The sequence below is a fragment of the Apium graveolens genome, chromosome 10, assembly GCF_009905375.1.
Source record: "Apium graveolens cultivar Ventura chromosome 10, ASM990537v1, whole genome shotgun sequence".
NCBI lineage: Eukaryota > Viridiplantae > Streptophyta > Magnoliopsida > Apiales > Apiaceae > Apium > Apium graveolens.
This window is the reverse complement of record NC_133656.1, coordinates 205,572,732-205,597,652: the sequence shown is the minus strand read 5'-3', so window position 1 is coordinate 205,597,652 and position 24,921 is coordinate 205,572,732. Positions and strand designations below refer to the sequence as shown.

General features: G+C 36.0%; 3 protein-coding genes across 3 annotated transcripts; all 3 read left to right on the top strand.

Moving 5' to 3' along the window:
- The first annotated feature begins 17,263 nt into the window (after window positions 1–17,263).
- On the top strand, window positions 17,264–18,658 carry LOC141692730 (heat stress transcription factor B-4-like). Its single transcript, XM_074497657.1, has 2 exons — window positions 17,264–17,680; window positions 17,782–18,658. The coding sequence occupies exons 1-2, from the start codon at window positions 17,429–17,431 to the stop codon at window positions 18,490–18,492; spliced, it is 963 nt and encodes a 320-aa protein (XP_074353758.1). The 5' UTR covers window positions 17,264–17,428; the 3' UTR covers window positions 18,493–18,658.
- Window positions 18,659–22,242: 3,584 nt separating this feature from the next.
- LOC141691705 (uncharacterized) lies at window positions 22,243–22,863 on the top strand. Its single transcript, XM_074496465.1, has 2 exons — window positions 22,243–22,318; window positions 22,472–22,863. The coding sequence occupies exons 1-2, from the start codon at window positions 22,243–22,245 to the stop codon at window positions 22,861–22,863; spliced, it is 468 nt and encodes a 155-aa protein (XP_074352566.1).
- Window positions 22,864–22,888: 25 nt separating this feature from the next.
- LOC141691704 (uncharacterized) lies at window positions 22,889–24,397 on the top strand. The gene is made up of 3 exons (XM_074496464.1): window positions 22,889–23,381; window positions 23,679–23,825; window positions 23,940–24,397. Exons 1-3 carry the CDS (start codon window positions 22,889–22,891, stop codon window positions 24,395–24,397), a joined length of 1,098 nt encoding a protein of 365 aa, XP_074352565.1.
- The last annotated feature ends 524 nt before the right edge of the window (window positions 24,398–24,921 follow it).

Genomic DNA, 24,921 nt, shown 5'->3' with positions numbered 1-24,921 from the left:
GTTGGGTAAGTAATCAAAAACTCTTTGATCAAAATAGCAACCTTGTTGCGAATATAAAACACACAACAGAGCCGGATCCCTCAGGTTTTGAGCGAGTATTTAAATCCCCTTCGAAATGAAGATCTTAAATATAAAAATGAGTTTTGGGATCCGCTCTAATCTTTTAAAAATCATTTTGAAGACTCAAAAACATTTTTAAGAATATTTGGAGTAATGCTGATTTAAAGAAATAAATCAGCCCCGATGTGTTAGAAAGTATTTGAATATTATTATTTAAATAATATTCTCATAAGGATAATCTTTATAAAAATAATTGAAGTAGAAGTTTTTAAACTCATACTTGAAATGAATAATAAATAAGCAAAGATATACTTATACGAAAGTACGATCTTTATTTGAATAATCGAAAATAAGTTTGATTATCAAACATCATTCTTTAATAAAATAAAGAATATTATTTAATAAATAAGTGGAGTCATAAGTCCTCGAATGAATATTCAAAATAATATTTTGATAAACAAAATAAACGGAGTCATAAGTCCTCAAATGAATATCCTAGATAATATTCATTAAATAAAATAAAGTTATCGAATAAACCTTATTCGATTAATAGTTTTGAAAACTATATCTATATATATATATAAATATATATATATATATATATATTATACTCGGGAACATCGACTCCCGATTTTTAAAAAATGTTCACCTTTGGGTCCCCTATATTAAGGGTATACGCAACTACTGCTTATCTCTAGCATAGGTATTATGCAACTTATAAGCAATGGAATCAACAGATATATATCAAGATTACGGAACAAACATGCATATATACCGTATCACATGCTCCAATATATCGCAAGATTTGCTAATAACAATCATGCACTTATCACAAGATAATGCATATACATATATATATCACAACAACAGTATAACGGGTAGAAAACTTGCCTAAGCGACTGGGGGTGATAAATGGTTTGGGACGAGTCTGGTAACCTATAAACAACCTATAAGTTGGAATTAAACCAAAGTCGCTTATTAATCTATACTTTAACCAATTAGACCCTAACGTTCGCTTTTGCGCTTAACGATTCACTTAAGTCGCTCGAGTACCCTCGGCTCCACCATTTTTAATAAATTAACCATTAAGAATTTTAAGGCGATTCTTTTGCGAGTACTCTACCCACTGCCTAATACACTTTAAATAATTGTTTCATACTCCAATTAGTCATTTAAGGGCCTTAACCAAGGTTTCAAAGTAAGGCGAGGGGTAATGGTTCGTTCGCGAAATGCCGTTACTTAAAACGGTCGTTTCTCCTAAACCGTACATCGGATTCAAGCGAACCACATATCAAAATGAAGCTCGTAACATGAAATATCTAATCATGGAAATGGTCAAAACCTAACAGTGAGTTCATGGGTCCTGATGTTAAGAACAAAAATAGTCTAAAGTAAATCGGGCATTACGACGGCTATGTTTACGCGATTACCAAATTTTATCCTACTCCAAATCAACCACAATTCAATCACAATTCAACCATACAACCAAACTCCATCCATACATCACTACAACAGCCCCAACACCTCAAGTTTTCCAATTTATATTATTCTCAAACATGAACTAAAACTATTCTTAAGTTCATTAACTAATAACCAAGATTAACAACTCCAAAAACATCACAAAACCAACTAATCTCTACATATTCAATCATCATGCTTCTCATGAACTATCCTACTCATAATAAGCTCTTAATATTCAATAACAATGCTAGGTTAAGAGATTATACCTTCCTTGGTGAGTAAGAGTAACTAAGGAGCTTGGAATCACCCTTGAAAGTTCTTACCAAAGCTTAATCTAACCAAAAACACAAGATCAAACAATTTAAATTTCTTGAAAACACTATTCACTCTCTTCTTAAATGATTTATTGAAAGAGATTGTGAAGGAATTTGGAGCTTAAACTCCTAGGATAGCCATAACTAATCATAAGGAACCTTGGATAATTACCTTGCAATTTAATAGTGGTTGGATCTTGGATTTTGAAAGTTTTCTCTTTGAAAAACAAGAAAAGCCGAGAGCTTCTCTTGAATAATGAGAGTCAACTTTGTTTTGTGTTTTTTGATTTGTTTGGCTTGGTTGATCCACTTTTCTCTTGATTTATTACCTTTTAACCATGGTGAATTTTGTGTGGTTTATAATCAACCAACCTTCCTTCCTTTTTGGTCATGCTTAGGTCATCATTCTTATGTCATCTTCCCATGCTTGTCCTCTTCTTATTGGTTTGATGACATCATCCTCACTAACCTCTTTGATTAGCTCATAATTACTTGGCTAATGACCTCTGATCTGTTATACGGTTCGCTTAACTTTCATTTTCGTTTATCGTTTGAGGGATCATACCCAGGGTCTTATTACTTGGGTTCCCTTAACCTTTCTCAATACATTATATTCCTTTTAAGATCCCCTCTTATAATCCTTGAATTTAAATCCTTTTTATCCTGTTCGTTTATACTCCATTCTTTCGGTATCTGGTGGATTTTCGGGAAAAATCAAAGTGTTCGAATTTGGATTTTGACGATCTTTACATACACTTATATCTCATATAAAGTACTAATAAGATCTCAGAATAACAATAGAAGAACCCCTACATAGTGTGGCATGGAAAGTTTTCTTATTCAGCATAATCAGCAAAACACTATTCATAAGGGTTACTAAAAGTTCAAAAATTTTGGGGTTATTACAGTCTCCCCTCCTTAAAAGGATTTCGTCCCGAAATCAGGAGAAATGAATTGGGATACTTTCTTGGCATTGCACTTTCTAACTCTCAAGTCAATCTTCCCACATTGTGGTTCTACCATCAAACTCTGACTAGTTTGATAGCCCTTCTCCCAAGCACTTGTCCCTTTTCAATCTATAACCCTTCTTGGTTGCTCCATATAAGTTACGTCTGGTTGCATGTCTATGCGCTCATATGCCCCTATTTGTCTGGCATCCGAATTATACTTCCTTAACATTTATACGTGGAACACGTTATGAATTTGCTACAGGTTCGGGAGTAGAGCTAGCTCATATGCTAACTTCCCAATACGTCTTAATACCTCAAAGGGTCCAACAATTCGAGGGCTTTGTTTTCCTTTCTTTTGGAACCTCATCCATCCTTTCCCAGGGAATACCTATAACAACACTAGGTCCCCTACTTCCTATCTTTTGTCCTTTCGTGTCGAATCAACATACTTCTTATGTCCATCTCGGGCTACTACCAGCCGTCCTCTGATTAAATCCATTATATCCTTGGTCCTTTGGACCACTGCTGGTCTAAGCATCTTGCGCTCTGCAACATCATCATATCATAAGGGAGATCGACATTGTCTTCCCTCAAGGATCTTATAAGGCGACATCTCGATAATGACATATGATCTATTGTCGTAAGAAAACTCAATCCACGTTAAGTGATCATTCTAAATTCATTCAAGTCTATTGCACAGACTCTCATCATAGCTTCTAGCACTATGGCTTTTGCTTCGCAATACCTATTCTTTTCCAGTTTGTAGTTATTACTATCTTCCGTACAAAATACTATATTGGTTACACTTTTGCTCGTTAGCGTTCTAAAACCTTTAAATAACCACGTCAACCTTAGTATCACGAACGTGTTAGAATCAGAATACCACCGTACTGATACTACTTCCTTTCTAGCTGCTTCTATCTTCAAAAGCTTGATCCATCATATAGAAGTAAAGGAATTTGTTGAGAGATCACTATGATCATGAACTCTTGTTCTATTACATAGTTAGTACAGAAGGTGGCCAGCCTTTAGTACTCGACAAGCAATTAAACAATAGATGGTATCCTACTAGGCTTCTATCACACAGATAGATAGTCATTCGGTAATACCTCCCCTTCTATAAGGGTTGTTCTTCTCAGCTTAAATGAAATGAAAAGGAGAGAAAAGAACGAATTGAAGAGAATTGTATATATATAAAATATACTGCCACAAAATATCTGGCTTGGAAACTACCTCTGAACTATAGAGGTTTGTCATAGGAGGACAAATCATATACGTATATATATCAACATCAAGTATTATCGCATTGCATTTCACATGCTTAAATATTTACTATTCCATCCATCATTCTATGGACCCATGCTCTTGCTCGAGCTTATACACAATAACCTTTGAAACTCCCTCGACATCAAAAATCGAATCTGGGATTTCATTCTAGACATCACCGTTACTAGAATTCTATGCTTGCACTGCAACCTTCCTCGTATAGTAATACGACTCTCTATTGATAAGAAGGAATAGGTTTTCAATAGGTAGATAATCGACTTAATTAGTCTATCAATGATAACTTATACATCACCACAACCCGATTAGTGGTACTTAATCTCAATATCCATTCCAATACAACTCTTACGGTTGTAATTAATCGTCTCATTACCCGCAGAATCATTCCTGCACTACTAGGGTCCACCGTTGACCTACTGTAGTCATTCATTTTCCATGAAGTCTTAATAGCTAACCATACGGAGTCCATACATCTCGTATCAAATTCTTCTAAGGAGGTAACATGATCACCGTTCATGATTCATGAAGAACACTCCTGATCCTAACGTACATTCATGAAGTGAAGCAGATAAAATTGCAGAAGAGTTTCAATAAAAGCAACGATAGCAGGTTAATACCATTATTAACCATATGTCTTTTTTAGGAGACATGAAGCTCAAAGGTTCATTTAGTCCTTTCGTAACATGGTCCTGGCTTATCTTAAGATTTGACCCTCTAAGATAGATAGCCCGCTCACGGTGATTACAAAAATTAATCTTTACCCAACTACTATCACGGTTGAGTATCACACAATCATCAGAAGGAATGTCAATCTTTCACACCATAATACAACCTTCACGGCCTTAACCATTATCATTATATTCCCCTGACACGAGCGCCTATAATTGTCCTCTTACACTTAAAGTGTCAGCCACCTCTTTGGCCTTTCTTGATAGTAATATTTCCTTACAATCAATGTCATTTTAACCACCTTCACTAAATTTTCTACCTCATTTCCAATCATTGCTTGTGTGAAGATGTTTTCCTTAAAATCTGATGAGTAAAAAAAAGATATCACCATTTTTCCATAGTTATTGCCTCAGTCTTTAGAGGTTAATCATTGTCACGACTGACTCTCGATCATACTTGGGACATCTTTTATCTTAGGTCCTAATTGCCCTGAACAATTTCGACCTTTACTGGTTCGATCCATACTTTCTCGTGGTTTAACACGTGCCCCACTTAGCATTATTATGATTACATCACATTTCCTTTATCAAAATTTCTATTCTTGAGAACCTTGAATATACCTTTCTCCTTGTAAAACCTCTAAGGTTATCCTTAAATCCTTCATCATGTATACCCTAGGAACAGGGAATATCAAAATACCATTTACTAATACTAGACCCATTGTCTATGTACTTCTGAATTTTTTTTTACTGATCTTTAAAGGTTGTTGCTATCTTGATCCTTTCCAATTCATACTGTCAAAACTCATGTTGTCCCTATTAAGGGTGGAATGCCAACCTTTATATATTCCCCTAGGATTCATCTCAAGTTATTGAAGTTATAACCTTAACTCCACCTTTAAAAAGGTACTTGCATCCTTCCATGGATAAATCAAGTCATATATCCTTGATAGATTATCTTATTTATCATTCCCACCTCGATAGTCTATACCTAATTTCATAATAGTATCCTTATTCAAATTGAGGTCAAGCAATATGGCCTCCAAAAGATAACTACGGTTATCTACTTTTCTTGCCTTATTTGGTAACGATAACAAGGATGTTCTGGAAGATATTGGTCGTGTTCAACGTGAAAATCTTCTTAATAAATCCTCATTTACCTTTGTTGTTTATCTCAACAGTCATCTCAATATTGGGATATCTTTCCTACCTGGCGTCTCCCTTTCTGGGTATCATGCCACCGGTCTTACACTTCACATTCTTGAAGGTCACTTCCTTCATCCAATTTTCCTAATTTCTTACTTTCTTGTCTTCTCAGTCTATCCGCGTCTCATAATTTATTCTTCGAACTATCTCAAGGTTTCCTCGAATCCTACCAACTTACAGGGGATAAAATATATGTATCTCTTATGCCTTCAACCATCAATTTTAACTCATGGTGAATCATCATCATCCTGACGATCATATACTTTTCTCTTTCTATTACTACGAGTCTTTAGGGATTCCTCATACCCGACTCCCTTATCATTCCTCAAACTCTATTGCCTTTATGCTCCTTTCCACTTCAGTTTCTTTTTTTTTCCTTTCTATTACAATCATTTCACGTACCCACTAATCATTGACTTCAAACATCACGTCGTTCTGGGATTCTTGTCCTCCAGACGAATCTTGACAACTTTTACAATCTTAGATTCATAATTCATCATATTCGTCCGCCTTTGTTCTGGCTCTTAAAGCTTTTACACTATCTCCATAACCTTGGGATTTACTTTCTCGAAAAATTTTTGACTGAACTTTAATCAGTTTATCATAACCTCTTGCTCCGTGCCTTTCTTGGTCTTTCACCAGTGGGTGGTCTCTCTCTTAGGAGGGTAAGTGACAAAAATAGTCTTTTGTGATTCGTCAATCATTTAGAATCTCAAATGATTCATGTATTTCCTTTAGCCAGGCTCTTGCCTCGGCTGGGTCAGCTATTTCCTTGGAACTCTGAGAGATTAGCGACTTAAAGGTCCTGAAAGAATTTCACACCACATTGTTTCCTCAAGGTGGTGGTTAGGGTAAAAGTATAAGTTTTGTTTTAGGCAGGTCCATGGATTTCCCAATAAGAGTACCATCCTGGTTCTTCCTATCTTGCTCGACTTCTGTTTTCTCAGTCTAAATATTTCTTCCTACTCCCCATAATTGGGGTCATCTTTTAATTTAAAATCCTCATTTTCCACTTCATTATATTCTGGGTTCCTTATATCTTAATTGCGACCTCCCTGATTATCACATTCAAGGTTTGCCCCTAATCTTATTCCTCGTGGGGGCATAATGCTTAGAAATTTTTTGAGAATCTCTGGATATTTGTCTTACTTACTTTGCTTAAGTCTTTCCCTCGTTCAATCCTTGCATGATTGCAAATTATGAATTCTCAAGTTCTATAAACTTCGCGACACTCTCTTAAGTGTTAATAATGCAATTAGCAATATGAACTTATCACAAACAAACTGATCTGAACTGAAATTAACGAATATATACTTAACCATTTATTCGAGGGTACAACAAGTAAACACATTAAAGAGAATTACATCATTTGATCTGATCGCTTCTATCCCAAAAGTACTACCATAGATAATCATCTAGTCATCAAAACTAATCATTCATAACTTAGGTTAATCCTCCAAAAGCGGTGCAACATGAAACCCTTGTCTGATCGCTCTGGCTCTGCACACTACCATGGATCAAGAAATGCGGGCACGCACGACATCCCTAACCTGCTCCATCACAGAGGTGATGAGGTCTAAGATAGTCGCAAGTAGAGCTGGACCAACCTGACCCTCAAGATGGCCTCTAGCTGTAATTCGTGTGGTAGCCTCAATCATGTCCATGCTATGAGCTAATCCTGCTGGAAGTACCCCGCCCTCAATTCTTGGTGCAGTAAGTTGGTCCAACAGATCACTTCTAACATTACGGGCCTCAGACAGGCCACCCAAAGTCATATGATAATTAGCGATAAGAGAAGCCTGAGTGGTAGCATCTAGCAGTCCATGGGGTGCAGGTGGTGCAGACCCAGGAGATCCAAATGGATAACCTAGCACGGTATCAAGTGACAATGGTGCAGGAGATAAAGGTGGCATTTCCTCAGTAGGTGCTGGGCTCTGTATAGGGGAGGGAACATGAATTGGTGGAACCTCATGGATGTCTACATGAACCTCTGGAAGAGGGTCCGATACTGGTATAACCGGTGTCGTGGAAGGCCCCACTTCTTCTGCCCTCATTATCCTATGTGCCCTTGGTAACTCTTCATCCTCTAGTGCCACCCTCGCGGCCATTCTAGCTCTGGTAGTCGCCCTGACTACGGTCATCAATTCCTCAACAGTCCTCTCTTTATTTCCGTCAGGACCCTCCACGAGATCCTCCTCAGCAACAATCCCTTTTGGGATAACATCCTCAACTGCAACATTCCCAACATGAATCTTATCCGGTCCCTCGCTAGGGTACTCTATCGGATTCACAATTTGATCTCTAACATATAATTAAACAACATATAATTAAACATCATCATGCTGATGCTCCTGAACCTCAGGGTTCGGTGCCCCACTGCCCTACATGATAACGAACTATGTTACTACCACGATATTTATAAGGGTTCCCATAAGGGTTTTAACTGTCAGTACTACATTAGATAGCCCGACTATGAACTTGGCAAGAGTTCTTATTATCTTAGTGAACTTATTATCATAACGCCACATCATCTCTGAGGTTTATAACGTTTGGCTCTAATACCATTTCTGTAACACCCCCAGATCCGGGGTCGGGGATCCGGGTCGTCACGAGTTCCATTTCCCTTAATAATACTTAATCTTAACAATCAACCAACTGCTGCGTACTGTGACCCCACAATATACACACACACCATAAGTTATAGTCCCAGAGATGAATACCAAAAATAACACAAGTCATTTTATTCCACAATTAAAAGCCATTACATCTTAAAAGGGTTCTGAATAAATTTACATATTCCTTGCCATTATTACAATTCATATTATACATAAGTCTGGTTCATCAATAGTTGAAAACCTAGCCTATTGGTAGCTCCTACCTCAGCTACGGCGGCATCAACGCTTCCAGAAAACTGCGGAACGTTACCTAACCGCTTGCGAATTGGGAGCTTGGTCCTGTTCATCCTTTCTATCTGTTGTTGTGTGATGAAAGAAAAAAGCAAGGGTGAGCAACAAGCCCACCGAAATAATATGCATAATAATTAACAATATATGAGCATTCTTATAGTACTCATGAAAGTCTTGGTCAAGAAGAAATGAACCAAGTTTGACCTCTTAATGCGACAAAGTCGCAAAATATTCAGTATATATACTTATATACTTTTCAAAATCTTTGAAATCTTCTGCCATGTATAATATACACAGAGTTCCAGTTTATAACTGTATAAAAATATCGTTACAAGGTGATCTCATATATCTAACCTTGTCTCAACGTTTTTCTGAAAATATTTGTCATGCATAAGATAATCATTTACTAGATATAAGTTGAAAAGATGAAGTTACAAGATACTCCAATATACTTATATCCTTTCCGAATACTACTTAACCTACCACCATTCAAGGTATAAATAGTTCATCACATATATGAAGCTACAAGGTATAAATTGTATAGAATCAATCTTTAAAATATCATTCAAAAGAAATGAAGTTACGAGATACTTCATTTGATGGAAACATCATTTTGAAAACTCGACCCTGCCAACACTCAACAATCGCCCAGCCGTAGCCTTTCTATCGAAGTGCTCTGGGTAGTGTTGCAGAAATATCCAACTGGATGATGAACTCATTACGGGAGTTTGCCGCGCCAGGAAGACCACTTACGATGATCAGTCGTAGTAGTGCAACCCCACCATTTTCTACATGTAGAGGAGAACCTGTCGGATTTACTTGTCAACCGAACACTGGACTCCTAAGGAATGTAGCGTCTTAGCGGAACTTCCAGGCCATTTGGGCCAATATAATAAGGCTGGGCCGACGCCACTCGACCACTTACGCCACTCCTAGTTCAGATGAAATCCATGACTCTGAAACGTAAAGCTCGTCCCCCCTTTCCCCAAGTACAAACTTGTTGATACGGCTCTACCAAGAAGTCATATCTAGTTGGAAAGGAAAACTCGTCGATATTTCCCAAGCGATGCCTGTTAATGGATTAACTTGTTCCAAGAATTTTACTTCCCGAGTGTTGGGTAAGTAATCAAAAACTCTTTGATCAAAATAGCAACCTTGTTGCGAATATAAAACACACCACAGAGCCGGATCCCTCAGGTTTTGAGCGAGTATTTAAATCCCCTTCGAAAGGAAGATCTTAAATATAAAAATGAGTTTTGGGATCCGCTCTAATCTTTTAAAAATCATTTTGAAGACTCGAAAACATTTTTAAGAATGTTTGGAGTAATGCTGATTTAAAGAAATAAATCAGCCCCGATGTGTTAGAAAGTATTTGAATATTATTATTTAAATAATATTCCCATAAGGATAATCTTTATAAAAATAATTGAATTAGAAGTTTTAAAACTCATACTTGAAATGAATAATAAATAACCAAAGATATACTTATACGAAAGTACGATCTTTATTTTAATAATCGAAAATAAGTTTGATTATCAAATATCACTCTTTAATAAAATAAAGAATATTGTTTAATAAATAAGTGGAGTCATAAGTCCTCGAATGAATATTCAAAATAATATTCATTAAATAAAATAAACGGAGTCATAAGTCCTCGAATGAATATCCTAGATAATATTCATTAAATAAAATAAAGTTATCGAATAAACCTTATTCGATTAATAGTTTTGAAAACTATATCTATATATATATATATATATTATACTCGGGAACATCGACTCCCGGTTTTTAGAAAATGTTCACCTTTGGGTCCCCTATACTAAGGGTATACGCAACTACTGCTTATCTCTAGCATAGGTATTATGCAACTTATAATCAATGGAATCAACAGATATATATCAAGATTACGGAACAGACATGCATATATACCGTATCACATGCTCCAATATAACGCAAGATTTGCTAATAACAATCATGCACTTATCACAAGATAATGCATATACATATATACATCACAACAACAGTATAACGGGTAGAAAACTTGCCTGAGCGACTGGGGGTGATAAATGGCTTGGGACGAGTCTGGTAACCTATAAACAACCTATAAGTTGGAATTAAACCAAAGTCGCTTATTAATCTATACTTTAACCAACTAGTACCCTCGGCTCCACCATTTTTAATTAATTAAACATTAAGAATTTTAAGGCGATTCTTTCGCGAGTACTCTACCAACTGCCTAATCCACTTCACATAATTGTTTCATACTCGAATTAGTCATTTAAGGGCCTTAACCAAGGTTTCAAAGTAAGGCGAGGGGTAATGGTTCGTTCGCGAAACGCCGTTACTTAAAACGGTCGTTTCTCCTAAATCGTACATCGGATTCAAGCGAACCACATATCAAAACGAAGCTCGTAACATGAACTATCTAATCATGGCAATGATCAAAACCTAACAGTGAGTTCATGGGTCCTGATGTTAAGAACAAAAACAGTCTAAAGTAAATCGGGCATTACGACGGCTATGTTTACGCTATTACCAAATTTTATCCTACTCCAAATCAACCACAATTCAATCACAATTCAACCATACAACCAAACTCCATCCATACATCACTACAACAGCCCCAACACCTCAAGTTTTCCAATTTATATTATTCTCAAACATGAACTAAAACTATTCTTAAGTTCATTAACTAATAACCAAGATTTACAACTCCAAAAACATCACAAAACCAACTAATCTCTACATATTCAATCACCATGCTTCTCATGAACTATCCTACTCATAATAAGCTCTTAGTATTCAATAACAATGCTAGGTTAAGAGATTATACCTTCCTTGGTGAGTAAGAGTAACTAAGGAGCTTGGAATCACCCTTGAAAGTCCTTACCAAAGCTTAATCTAACCAAAAACACAAGATCAAACAATTTAAATTTCTTGAAAACACTATTCACTCTCTTCTTAAATGATTTATTGAAAGAGATTGTGAAGGAATTTGGAGCTTAAACTCCTAGGATAGCCATAACTAATCATAAGGAACCTTATATAATTACCTTGCAATTTAACAATGGTTGGATCTTGGATTTTGAAATTTTTCTCTTTGAAAAACAAGAAAAGCCGAGAGCTTCTCTTGAATAATGAGAGTCAACTTTGTTTTTGTGTTTTTTGATTTGTTTGGCTTGGTTGATCCACTTTTGTTTTGATTTATTACCTTTTAACCATGGTGAATTTTGTGTGGTTTATAATCAACCAACCTTCCTTCCTTTTTGGTCATGCTTAGGTCATCATTCTTATGTCATCTTCCCATGCTTGTCCTCTTCTTATTGGTTTGATGACATCATCCTCACTAACCTCTTTGATTAGCTCCTAATTACTTGGCTAATGATCGCTGATCTGTTATACGGTTCGCTTAACTTTTGTTTTTGTTTATCGTTTGAGGGATCATACCCGGGGTCTTATTACTTGGGTTCCCTTAACCTTTCTCAATAAATTATATTTCTTTTATGATCCCCTCTTATAATCCTTGAATTTAAATCATTTTTATCATGTTCCCTTATACTCCATTCTTTCGGTATCTGGTGGATTTTCGGGAAAAATCAAAGTGTTCGAATTTGGATTTTGACGATCTTTACATACACTTATATCCCATATAAAGTACTAATAAGATCTCAGAATAACAATAGAGGAACCCCTACATAGTGTGGCATGGAAGGTTTTCTTATTCAGCATAATCAGCAAAACACTATTCATAAGGGTTACTAAAAGTTTAAAAATTTTGGGGTTATTACAATTTTGTTCTGACCAATGATAGGGTTAATGATAAGGGATCTTCGTGTGTACGAATGACGTCCTCTTAATCCTCAGTACTGAAGGTCATGGGCATGTGGGGCTTCGTCTGGCCGAACTGATAGAGGTTGTACACTTGTCGGGCATATTTTTTCTTTGTTATTTTGCTATCATTGTCTAGAATTCTACCCCCAGATATAGTCTTTAATTCTCACCTTCTCCTATCTCTTCGCTCTGGCTCTTCGGATTCTACTTCTTCTTGGTTATCCTTCGGCCCCAATCTGTCCCTCAGATCTCGGAGGAATTGGTTAAGTTCGCCTTCTTTGATCATTCACTCCATCAGCTTCTTGAGATGGTAGCATTCATCAGTATTATGCCCTTTGTCCCGGTGATAGTTGCAGTATTTTTCGGGGTTCTTCTTGTGATTTGGGACCTTCATCTTGGCTGGCCGAACGAACCCAGGCTTGCCCTTGATCTCTTGGAGAATCTTGAGATTGGCACATTCAGAGGGGTGAATACAGCCGAATCTCTATCTCGACGTCGTTCGACTCCATTATCTGTTTCCTTTCTCCCTTCTTTCCTACCATCCCTTCGGTCAGAACCAGATCTTGAGCTTTCGTATATGTCGGCTCACTTCGATCGGTCATCCTTTCAGGAGTCCTTATATCCCCCAATGTTTTCCATTTTTCGGCGAATGTTCTTGCCCCTCACATATATATCATTTAAGGACTTGGAGGAAATCGTAAAGAGAAGAGCGAAGCTTTTTACCTTTGTAAGGGTCTAACCCTGTTGTCAAGAAACCCATTACTTTGACCTTGTCGAGATTAGTGACCATTCCAGCTTCTTCCTTAAACCGAGCCAAATGATCCCCCAACTCTTCGTTCGCCCTCTTTCTGCAGTGGACCAAGGCTTCAGTATCCTTCGCCTTTCGGTATAAGTGCGAATAGTACTTCAAAAACTTTCTTTTCAACTTTTCGTACGACACGATGGACCTGGGTTTGAGGGATTTGTACCACATCGAGGCTGATCCCTTCAGATAGATCTTGAGTATTTTGCAGAGCATGATATCATTATGCTCCATTCCAATCATCAGCAACTCGTACTTTTCGCAGTGGTCTTCAGGTCTCTCTTTCCGTTAAACTCACTCATCTTTGGGAACTGCCTTTCCTCGCCTGGAGGGGGTCGATACTGTTCAATTTCTTTCATCATGATCGGCTCTTGTTCGACCCTTCTATCACCGAACATGGTCTTTTCTAGGCGTGTTAGCCTGATTTGGGACTCGTCGGGCTCTTCACCAGAATCAGATGAAAAGGGTTGCTTCGTCCTCTTTCTGCGGGGATGCGAATCAGAGTCAGACTCATCTTCTTCATCATGCACCCTGCGGTCTTTCCTGTGCTTAGTCATTCTTTCCGGCTCATCGGCCTGCAGTGCCTCGCGCAATGCTTTTTCTTGAAGCTCAATTTCTTCTCTCTGGAGTGTAAGGCCTTCAACCATAGCACATCGGCTTCTCTTCGCTTTGCGCGGGCCTCTACCTCCTTCTCGACTTGGTCATCTTTGGCCTTGCCTTTCTTCGCAGCTAACTTTTCCGCTCGGATCTTTAGGAGCAAGGCTTCTTCCTTAGGTGTTAACTTGATGACTCCATCGGCGTCCACCAGGGTGGACGTCTGCCCCGCATCGTGTGGAGGGAACCCTGGTGGTGGAGAGTGCTCATGAATTATGTTTGTCATTATCTCGATATCTCATCCTGTGATTCTCGTATTTCCCACAGACGGCGCCAAATGTTACGCCTAGATTCCTTCAGATGGATAAACAGACTTCGGCCTCCGTGAAGCTGCTTTCGGCTATGACCTGAAAGTGAAGAGAATGTGAGGGATTGTTCCCCCGATTCACCTCTGGTGTGAGAATAAGAATCTGGTTGTAAAGTGGGTAAAAATACAAGAAAATTGAGTATTTGATAGAATGTGAATATCCTTATTTCTTACTTTCCAAGGGATTTTATACCCATTTCTGCCATTAATGTTCTTCCATTACTCATCACTAAAGAGGGAGTGAAAAGGGGGCGTTATGCCTCTTTGTTTCCAACGGATGGAAGACGAAGTGGGCCACAACCTGTGGCATTCCGTGGGCCTTCGGCTCATGGGCCTGGTGGACCTTCGGCCCAGTAGTGTAATTTTCAGATGGACTTTCGTTCGGTGGGCCTTATTGGGCCATAGCCAACAATACATAAATGTGATTGTGTTTTTTAAGTATTAAAGAGTTGGTTTCCAGCGTATTCTGCAAGAATGAATAAATAAGTGGTGTTGGTGGCATCTGAACCGACATTCAAAAATTCAAATTTTGTTATAAATTATCCCAAATTTTCGATTTAAATAGTGATTCAAATTTATTTTAATATTTAACAATAATTTTTTTATTTATGTAGTTTTAGTTTATTATGTTTAAAATTAATTTGTTAATTAGTGAAATAAACGTGTATTTGGTTAAGAGTAATACTACAGGTACAAAAATAACACCAAAAAAAATAACTCCAAAAATACACTTGTCATGTTTTAATTGGTGGGAATCATCTTAACACACTCGGGGTCTATTACATTGATGAGCAATCAACCATTAACAAATCGACACCTCACTTTTTGATTATTTTTGTTTGGGATTTTGTTAGTGTGTAAGAAATTAATATTTTCCCCTTATATTTAAAGAAATTATATTTGATTTAATTAATTGAATATATATGATATAAAAAGTTAATCATGTTTAAACATTAAATTTAAGAATAATAAGTTTTATATGCTATTTATGTATTATAATATGTGAAAATTTATTTAGATCAATACTTGGATCACGTTATTGGATTTCGTTAGAAATTTGGATCAGAATGTAATTAATTAATGATGTAAACTTGAACTTTTAAATTAAAACGGTTAGAGATAGCATCAACCCGATAGATATGAAAATACATGCATAAATTCAAATGCGAAAACTCAGAGCTGGGATTAATTCGTTAATCTAGTTTATATATTATATCGTACATTTTAACGCACCTAAACCATCTCAAGTTTTGATCCAAAAATCCAGAGATCCAAATCTTTGATAAAATCCAACATCATGATTCAAATTTTTATCTAAACTACCTTTTATAAATTAAAATAAACAAATATCATATTAAACTTTTTTATTTCTAATTTAATATTTAAACATGAGTCACTATTTATATTATATCTAATAAATTAATTAATTTAAAATTTATTTCTTTTACCACACTTAAAAATATTAAAATTATAGACTTAATTAGTTAAAAACATATTCATTTCATTAATTAACATGTAAAATATCCTTAACATTCATTGATTAATCATAATTTATTTTTAAATTTAATAAACTAAGATTACAAAAGTAATAAAATTATTATTTTATATTAAAGTATATTTTTGATCAGTGTACTATTCAGTTATCATTATTTGGATCACTGAAAATTTGAGATAATATTTGGATTTTTGAATATATATTCTTACAAAACTTTTCAATGTGTTGGTATATTCGTACGCAACTACGTCAACAGAGGAAAAAGAGGCAGAGGCAAAATGCTAGGTCTGGCATACATAGGCGGGGTATAAAAGTAGATTCGATTTTTATATAGGAATGAAAAATTGATTCTTTTGATGAACAAAAAGAAAGGAAAGGAGACTAGAAAAAAAGAGAGAGGAAGGAAAGGGAGATGACATGACAATGTGTTTCATATAACTCGATTACCGAAACTCTGAGGAAAAAATAGGATTACTGATAAAAAAAATGAAGAATTAATTGCAGTTTTCAATCGCTGCCTTTCATCCAATAACAAAATTATATATTTATCTTCAAAAATACGTTTACAACCTGTAACTTTAGACATCAAATACAATATGCATCCCTTTAATCATTTTGTTAAAAATATTTATATTGTGAAAGGTAAAATTGAAATTCAGCAAAATATTTAAATAATAATTTTAATTTTTTTAAATTAAACTAAAATTTAGAATTTCAAATTATAAAAATAATATTAATGTCAATTATAATTTTTAAAATTTTAAAATATAGATATATTTAGAAACTTTATGATTATATATATAAATATATATTTTACTTAATAAATATATTTTAAGTATTTAGCATTATGATTAATTTAGAGTATTACTAATAGAAATTAGCTATAATTTTTTTCATGTAAAAAATGCATTAAAATAAATATTTTAATTAATTTAAAATTTTAGTTATTAATATTAACATCTCAAATTCAATTTTATAACATGTTATAGTTGATATTGAAAGTTAAGGTTGCAAACTGTATTTTACGAAGTATGTATACTGTTTTGATTTTAAATAAAATGAGGGGTTGTAAAGTGCAATTAACTCAAACATGAACCACATATAAAACTGTAATCTCGATTAGTGTCAGTCTAGTTCATCAATTATTACCCAAACGGCGAGCAATTATTAAAAGAGATGTGAATCAGGGGCTAAGTTAATCAGGCATTATGTGGGGGTAATGCGTGCGTGATCTGTCGTGGACAAGAAAAGTGAGAGAAAGGCTGGAAAATCGGTCACGGGGTTAGTCTTGAAAAGCCCCTTATATTTTCCACAGTCCCAGACGAAGCAGACACTTATTCTCCTCTTCCCTACATATATAAATATGTTATGCACACACTTCTCATCCCCAGAGAGTTTTATCATCAAGCTAGTAAATATTTAAATCTCAAGGCACTGCTAATATTAACCTACTACTAATCACTCTCCTCTCTCCCTTCCCAATTGGCTCAATGGCTGCGCTAATGCTAGACAACTGCCACACCATATTACTCTCGCTAGACTCTCACAAATCAGTCCCCGCACCATTTCTTACCAAATCTTACCAACTAGTTGACGACCCACTCACTGACCACATCGTCTCTTGGGGCGACGATAACACCACCTTTGTGGTTTGGCGTCCCCCCGAGTTTGCTCGTCACCTTCTTCCCAAATACTTCAAGCACAACAACTTCTCTAGCTTCGTTCGCCAGCTCAACACCTACGTAAGTACACACACAGTGCTTTTCTTCCTTGTGTCTTTTTTTTTTTTGTAGCATTTGGTTTAAATATACTTGGATTCTTTCTTTTTTATTGTGATTATTAGGGTTTTAGAAAGATTGTACCGGACAGATGGGAGTTTGCGAATGACTTCTTCAAGAAAGGCGAAAAGCATTTACTCAGCGAGATTCACCGCAGAAAAACTTGTCAACCACACCAAATGTCTCAACCAGGGTTCTTCCCCTACCAGAACCCTAGCATTTCCCCTACTAACTCCGACGACCAAGTCAACAACTGGTCGTGTGACTCTCCGCCGACTCTCACTTCTCCAACTCATCTGCCAACTTCGAACAGCCTATACAGCACCTCAGTTACCGCGCTTTCAGAAGATAACGAGAGGCTCCGGAGGAGCAATAATATGCTAATGTCTGAGCTAGCTCATATGCGAAAGTTGTATAATGACATTATTTACTTTGTTCAGAACCATGTCAAGCCTGTGGCGCCTAGTAATTCTTATCCACCTTCTCTCGTGTTCCCAAATGCTGGTGCTAATAATGTCTCCGTGGTGCATCAAAAGGGCTTTAATGGTCATCAGTTTGGTAATGGGTGTGATCAGCAAGATTATAATTATCAGCTTAATAACAGTACTAAACAAGGTATAAGTAATGGAGGAGCAAAGCTATTTGGGGTGCCACTTGAGTGTTCTAAGAAGAGATCATTACAGCATGAGTATATTGGGATGAGTACTAACAAGGCTAGATTTGTGTTGGAAAAAGATGATTTAGGGTTGAACCTTATGCCTCCTTCTCCTTGTTAACATCTGTAGTTAAGCACTTAAGCTTGCTTTTTGTTCTTAAATACACCCTATTTAAGAAATCCATGTCTTTAGTTCATTAGTCTTCACTTGTTATATATTAACTAATCTTTGATGTTCGGTTGTCTTGTCATGAATATTAAAAGTTAATGAATATATGTGTTGGGAACTTGTCATTCATCTCTGTAGCTAGTGATCATAAGGAATAATTAAAATTTCATAGTTCAAGGGATAAGTGTAGATTTTAGTTGAAGGTGATTCTAATTAACTTATAACACTAGATGTCAAAGTCTTAAACTAAATCATAATGTAAGTAGCTTGAATGATCAAAATAATCAAAAAATTGAACTTAATTGTGTCATCTCAGACCTCTTTCTTCCTTTGTTGGTGCATATGGTCCCTTTAATATTTGGGGCTGTATTCATTTAATGGAGAGCTCCAAATATTGTCCCATTTGGGATTAAGCTGACAAGGGGTTTTTCTTTCTTCAGACTCCTGGTTGTTGCATGACAAATTTCTGTGGCTTTTACAGCAATGCATCATTAATGACTCCAATACTATAGATGCATGTATATATATATTACACTTACATATGTATGACAAGAAATACAGTACTAGTATTCCAGTACTCATTCGTCTTTTAATTAGAGCAGAATCCTGAAATTAAAATAGTGTAGCCAGTACCACTACCAGTATTGACATTTGACTATGGAGGGAGTGTGGTTGTGTGAGGAAAAGCAGCTGACAGCCACTCATGTTTCCTCAGATATGTATAAATAAGAGCCTCATTATTGTAGTAGTAACTAGTAACTATAACCCCCATTATTTTCAACAAAGAAAACAGAGGCCATCATATCATGGTAGGATAAGATGTGATTAAGGTTAAATTTCATAATTTTCTAGTAAATTTGAACAACAAATAGTACTACTGAGTGGTCACCCAGAGTCAAGAAAGGAAAATATAGAAGATATAAGAAACAGAAGGACAAGTAAAAGAATATGAAAAAGAAGGCGAGTTATTCCAAATCTGAGTGGGTAAAGTAAAGAGCAAAGAAATAATAGCGATGTTGCGGAAACGTTTTTATCAAGGCTAGTGTGTGCATTTCCTGCTTCTCCCTACTTTGAGTATCTGGTTATAATGTTATATCTCCCCCCTTTATTCCTTGTCCAGAGCACCTCAAGCTGAGGCTGTGACATTGACATTGACATCTTTTACTATGTTCCAAATTTAGTCCATTTGATTCATATAACTAACTATTACTCGGAACAATCTTCAATTTTTGACGAAATTACTACTCCAAAATCGGAAATTAATCGACACTAGTTAGCATAAGCGAATGCTTGAACCAGTAATGAATGTTATAGATTCGAATATTAAGATGGATACTCAGATTCTCGAAAACACAAGTACAACCGTATTCCAATTTTATAACCTTAGCAATATATGTGGGAAATTATTAATCTACAGGACTAAAGTATGAGATCTTTAGTCTTCTTCACGTGGAAGTGGCACATGCAATACAACAGAAGGAATACACACAACACAAACCATTCAAGAAACAAACAACAGAAAATGCAGCTAAAAGATGCTGTATGTCTCAAGTGTACCAGGGTTTAGAAAAATACTATACGTAAAAAAGGTATAATCATACATGGAAATAGACTTGTTTGTTAATGCTTAGTTTATGTGATTCCAAAGTTCACTTTGTTGACGCATTAACTTTATTGACAATGTTTAGCTTTACCATCAAACAATGTGCATCTAGATGTACTGCTAAAAACTACACTCATTACTAATTAAATTTCGTAAAGTTCTGGGAACCACCCTCCTACTTTACCAGTACAAGGTGCGGTGCTTTATTAGTAAGTTTCCTAGTGTTTTAACTTCGAGTTATCTCTTTCTTTTTGCCAGAAGTTTGAATGTACAGTTGATTATATAAAGGTTGGTGCAGCGTAGGTTCAACCAGAGCTATGTTATAGACTCGAGGAGGATTACAATTTACACCAGTTTATGAAGGTACTAGTTGGTGGAGTAGCTAGTAACCTATAAATGTCTATATGTAGTCACTCTTTTGTACCGACTTGATCAATTCAAACTTTCAAACTAGTTTTATCTTATTTTTGCCTTCAACTTAGTTGCTTCTAGGTTGAGTATTGGACTGTCACTGCGTCATTATAATTTATTTTTTTTGATAAGACCGTATCATTACTAATTAATTATGTCTTCGAGTATCTCGAAATAATTCTCGATATAAAACTCGAAATTTTAAATGACTCCTAACTTTTATTTAGTATTAATTTAACTTATAATATTTTATAAATGATATACAATATAATTAATTATTATTTTCCTATTTTGGCTAGCCTTTTACAATTATTTTAACATTAGAAATATATAAAAGTTGTATTTATTTGTTACAAACTAGTACGCACTTACGAGTTTTTTTGGGAACGTTATTCTTTTTTTTTTCAAATTTTTTCTTCTAAAACCGAGTTTTTTCCGAGTAATCCGAGTTTTGTCATAATAATAAACCGAGTTACGGCCGAGTACACCAAAATCGGATCGGAAATAGCTCCGAATCCGAGTACTCCGAGAATACTCGTCCGGGTACTCCGAGTTTTAGAACAATGTTCTTAGATACATGCGAGGTAAATCTTTTTAAGTCCATATGAAAATTTGGAATTTCAGTAGAAAGATAAAATGAAATGAATCAATATGATGCAAAATGTCATAGATTTGAGGCCAGCCCAAGACGAGGACAGAGTCATTCGGTCCAATTAAGTGCGCCGTCCACCTCGGTCCTGCAGCTTACATTTACAAACGTTATACTCCATGGCCCATGCTCCGCTCTTCTCACCCTACAGTTTGACATAAACATTAATTAAAAAAAATTGTGGGTTAATTATTAAAATCTATTCGAGTTAATGAAAAAATATTTAACATTTAGATGGGAACACCCAAAAAAAGTGCTGGCCGAAGAAATATGATAAAAGATAATGATACCGCATTATTTGTTTGATAATAATATTTTGATGGTATTTGGTTGTAGAAAAAAAGTCACCTAAGTTTAGAAAGTTTTGTAGTGTGAAAATATGTGTAGTATTTTTGTGAAATAGTAAATGTTTCTGTAACTACAATTTTACATTAAGTAAATAATTTGTTTTCGAAGGTTGGGTTTACGAGGTGGCTATGAATAAGTATATTTAGTTACCAATTAAGTAATTGGTAAAGTGAAAACAACCGCCTTTTTAATGTGTCCAGAAAAATCTATAGGCCCAGACGGATTAAACCCGGGGTTCTTTTAAGTTTTCTGGAATGTGGTAGGTGGTGATGTTGTTAAGTTTTGTCAACAATTTTTTGATACAGGCCAGGTGCTTCCAGGAATTAATCGTACGCTAGTATGCCTTATTCCTAAGGTTAAGAGACCAAAGAGAATGGCAGAGTTCAGACCGATATCGTTGTGTAATGTATTGATAAAGGTAGTTTCAAAGGTAATGGCAAATCGAATGAAATCACTTTTAAAAACACTGATCTCAGATAAGCAAGGAGTATTTGTGGAAGGAAGGTTATTGACAGACAATGCATTATTAGCTTTTGAAATTAATCACTGCATAACGAGACGTTCACAAGGGAAGAGGGGACTTGCAGGACTCAAGTTAGATATCTCCAAAGCATACGATCGATAAGAATGGATGTATATTGAAGGTATGTTGAATAAGTTTGGATTCAATCGGGTTTGGATACAAAGGGTGATGGTCTGTATAAGTAGTGTTACCTATACTTTTACTAATAATGGGAAAGTTTTTGGTGAAGTTCAGCCTTATAGAGGTATACGACAAGGAGATCCAATCTCCCCGTATATATATCTTTTATGTGTGGAAGGATTAAGTGCCATTATTAGAATACATGAAAGTGTTGGGCTGCTACATGGTATATCAATTGCAAAAAATGCTCTGAATATTTCACATTTACTGTTTGCAGACGATTGTTATATATTCTTTAGAGCAAATGGAGTTGAAGCGAGAACAATGAAAAGTATACTTGATCGATATGAAAGATTATCGGAACAAGCTGTTAATTTTAATAAGTCAAGTATATATTTCAACCCGAATACTTTGAGTGCAGATCGTGAAGAAATTTGTCAAAGCCTTCAAGTACAGGAAGTAAATGAGCCAGGGAAATATTTGGGGCTATCTATGAAAATAAGTAGAAAGAAGATTTCAGTGTTTCAGTTCTTAATAGATAAAGTCAAACAAAAATTGCAAGGATGGGGAACTAAATCAGTATCGAGAGCAGGGAAAGCTACGTTGATACAAACTGTTGCACAGACGATTCCTAATTTTTTGGATGAATCTGTTTCAAATTCCAAGTGAAGTATGTGAAAGTATAGAGCGACAGATGAATGGATATTGGTGTTGGCATGGAATTGATAGGAAATGGATTAGGTGGAAAGCCTGGGAACGTATGTGTGTAAGGAACGAAGCGGGAGGTCTGGGGTTTAAGTGCTTGAGAAATTTCAATTTGTCTATGCTTGCTAAGCAGGCCTGGAGGTTATTAAATAACGACAATCCGCTGGTCACAGCTTGTATGAAGGCCAAGTATTATCCAACTAGGGATTTTCTAAATGCTAAGATAGGCGTAAATCCTAGTTTTATGTGGAGAAGTTTGATAGCAGCACAGTATATCATAAGAAAGGGTTGTAGAAAGAAAATTGGTGATGGCACACAAACAATGATCTGGGAAGTACCATGGCTACCGCACTTGGAGAATGGTTATTTAACAACTGAGATGCCTGGGAATTTAGCTGGGAGTAAAGTCTGCAGTTTTATGGAGATTAATGAGAAGAAGTGGGATGATGAAGTACTTCTGGATATTTGTAACGAGCGGGATCGTAAGCATATTAAACAAATTCCACTATCAAGTACTCAGGAAAATGATGAATGGATGTGGTTACCTGATGATAAAGGATGATTTACAGTGAAGAGTTGCTACAGATTGATACAAGGGGAGATAGAGGCACCTTATACACGTTTCTGGTGCAAATTTTGGAATTTACAGTTACCAGGCAAAGTGAAACATTTTTTGTGGAGAGTGTGTTCTCATTGCCTGCCAATCCCTGCTAAGCTGGTCACAAAACAGGTGCAAATTAAAGTTTCTTGTACCTGGTGTCGTATGTATCATGAAACAGAAACACACATTTTATTTGAGTGTGATTTTGCTAAGCAAGTGTGGCTGCAGATGGGGTTTCAGGACTTGATACAGAGTACATCACCTGGAGAAAATGTGTTCGAATTTATGAGAGATATCTTTGATAAATGTACTAGTGTTCAATGTGGTTTGATGGCAATAGTTTGCTGGAGTCTATGGAACCGTAGGAATAAGTGGCTATAGGAGCGAATAAATGTGTCAACGTTTGGTGTTAAAGCTTCTGCAATGAATATGTTGGCAGAATGGAAGCAAGCAAAACAGCAGCAAGCACAAGTGGGGATGAATGGAGGAGTATCTATGGTGATTAGACGGTGGGAGAGACCTGTAACTGGTTGGGTTAAAGTCAATATCGACGCTGTATTATTTGAGGATGTTCATAGTACTGGTATGGGTATTGTAGTTCGAGACGCGGAAGGAAAGTTCCTCATGGTTGTATCTAGACAGAGGGATGGTTTGGTGTCTCCTCGAGAAGCAGAGGCGCTGTGTTTAAAAGAAGCCTTGTCATGGTTGAAAGATAAAGGCTTATCGAAGTGTATATTTGAGACTGACTCTCAACTTCTGGCTCGGGCGTGCAAAGGGGTATACGGACGATCTTATTTCCATTCGATTGTTAGTGATTGTGTAGAGTTATTTAAACAATTTTCGGAAGTGTTAGTATCTTTTGTGTATAGTCTGCGAATGGGGTGTCTCATGCCTTAGCACGAGCGACTCATTCTATGCCAGGCTTTCGGGAGTGGTATGATTGTGCTCCTGAGTTTATTGATCATTATAATAGTTTCTGGAGGTTTTTAATCAATGCAAGTACGATTTTAGTCAAAAAAAAGTAATTGCATATAGAAAATTAAATTAAAATACATTTGAACTACTGTGAACAAGACAAAAATAGAACGTATGACTTGCTTACTTACATGTGTTGGTCTAAGAAAAAAGATCAAATACTAGATCTCTTCCAGAAAACACTGGTTGAAAGCTTAATGATCATGATCACTTCTGGTATGAATCTGTAAACAGGTACTTTTCACAATTTTATGAAGCAGTCTAACCATTTTTAAGCCATAGTTGCACTTAATACCCGCGGTTGCTGCAGCAAAAGTCGACCTTTCTTTCTCGTTGTGTCTATGTTACTACAAGACTTTGTTTGTTACAAACTTGCAATACATGCCTATTATATTATTGATAATAGCGTACGATTTTAAATGTAAAGTTTTGGAACGGTACAGTGC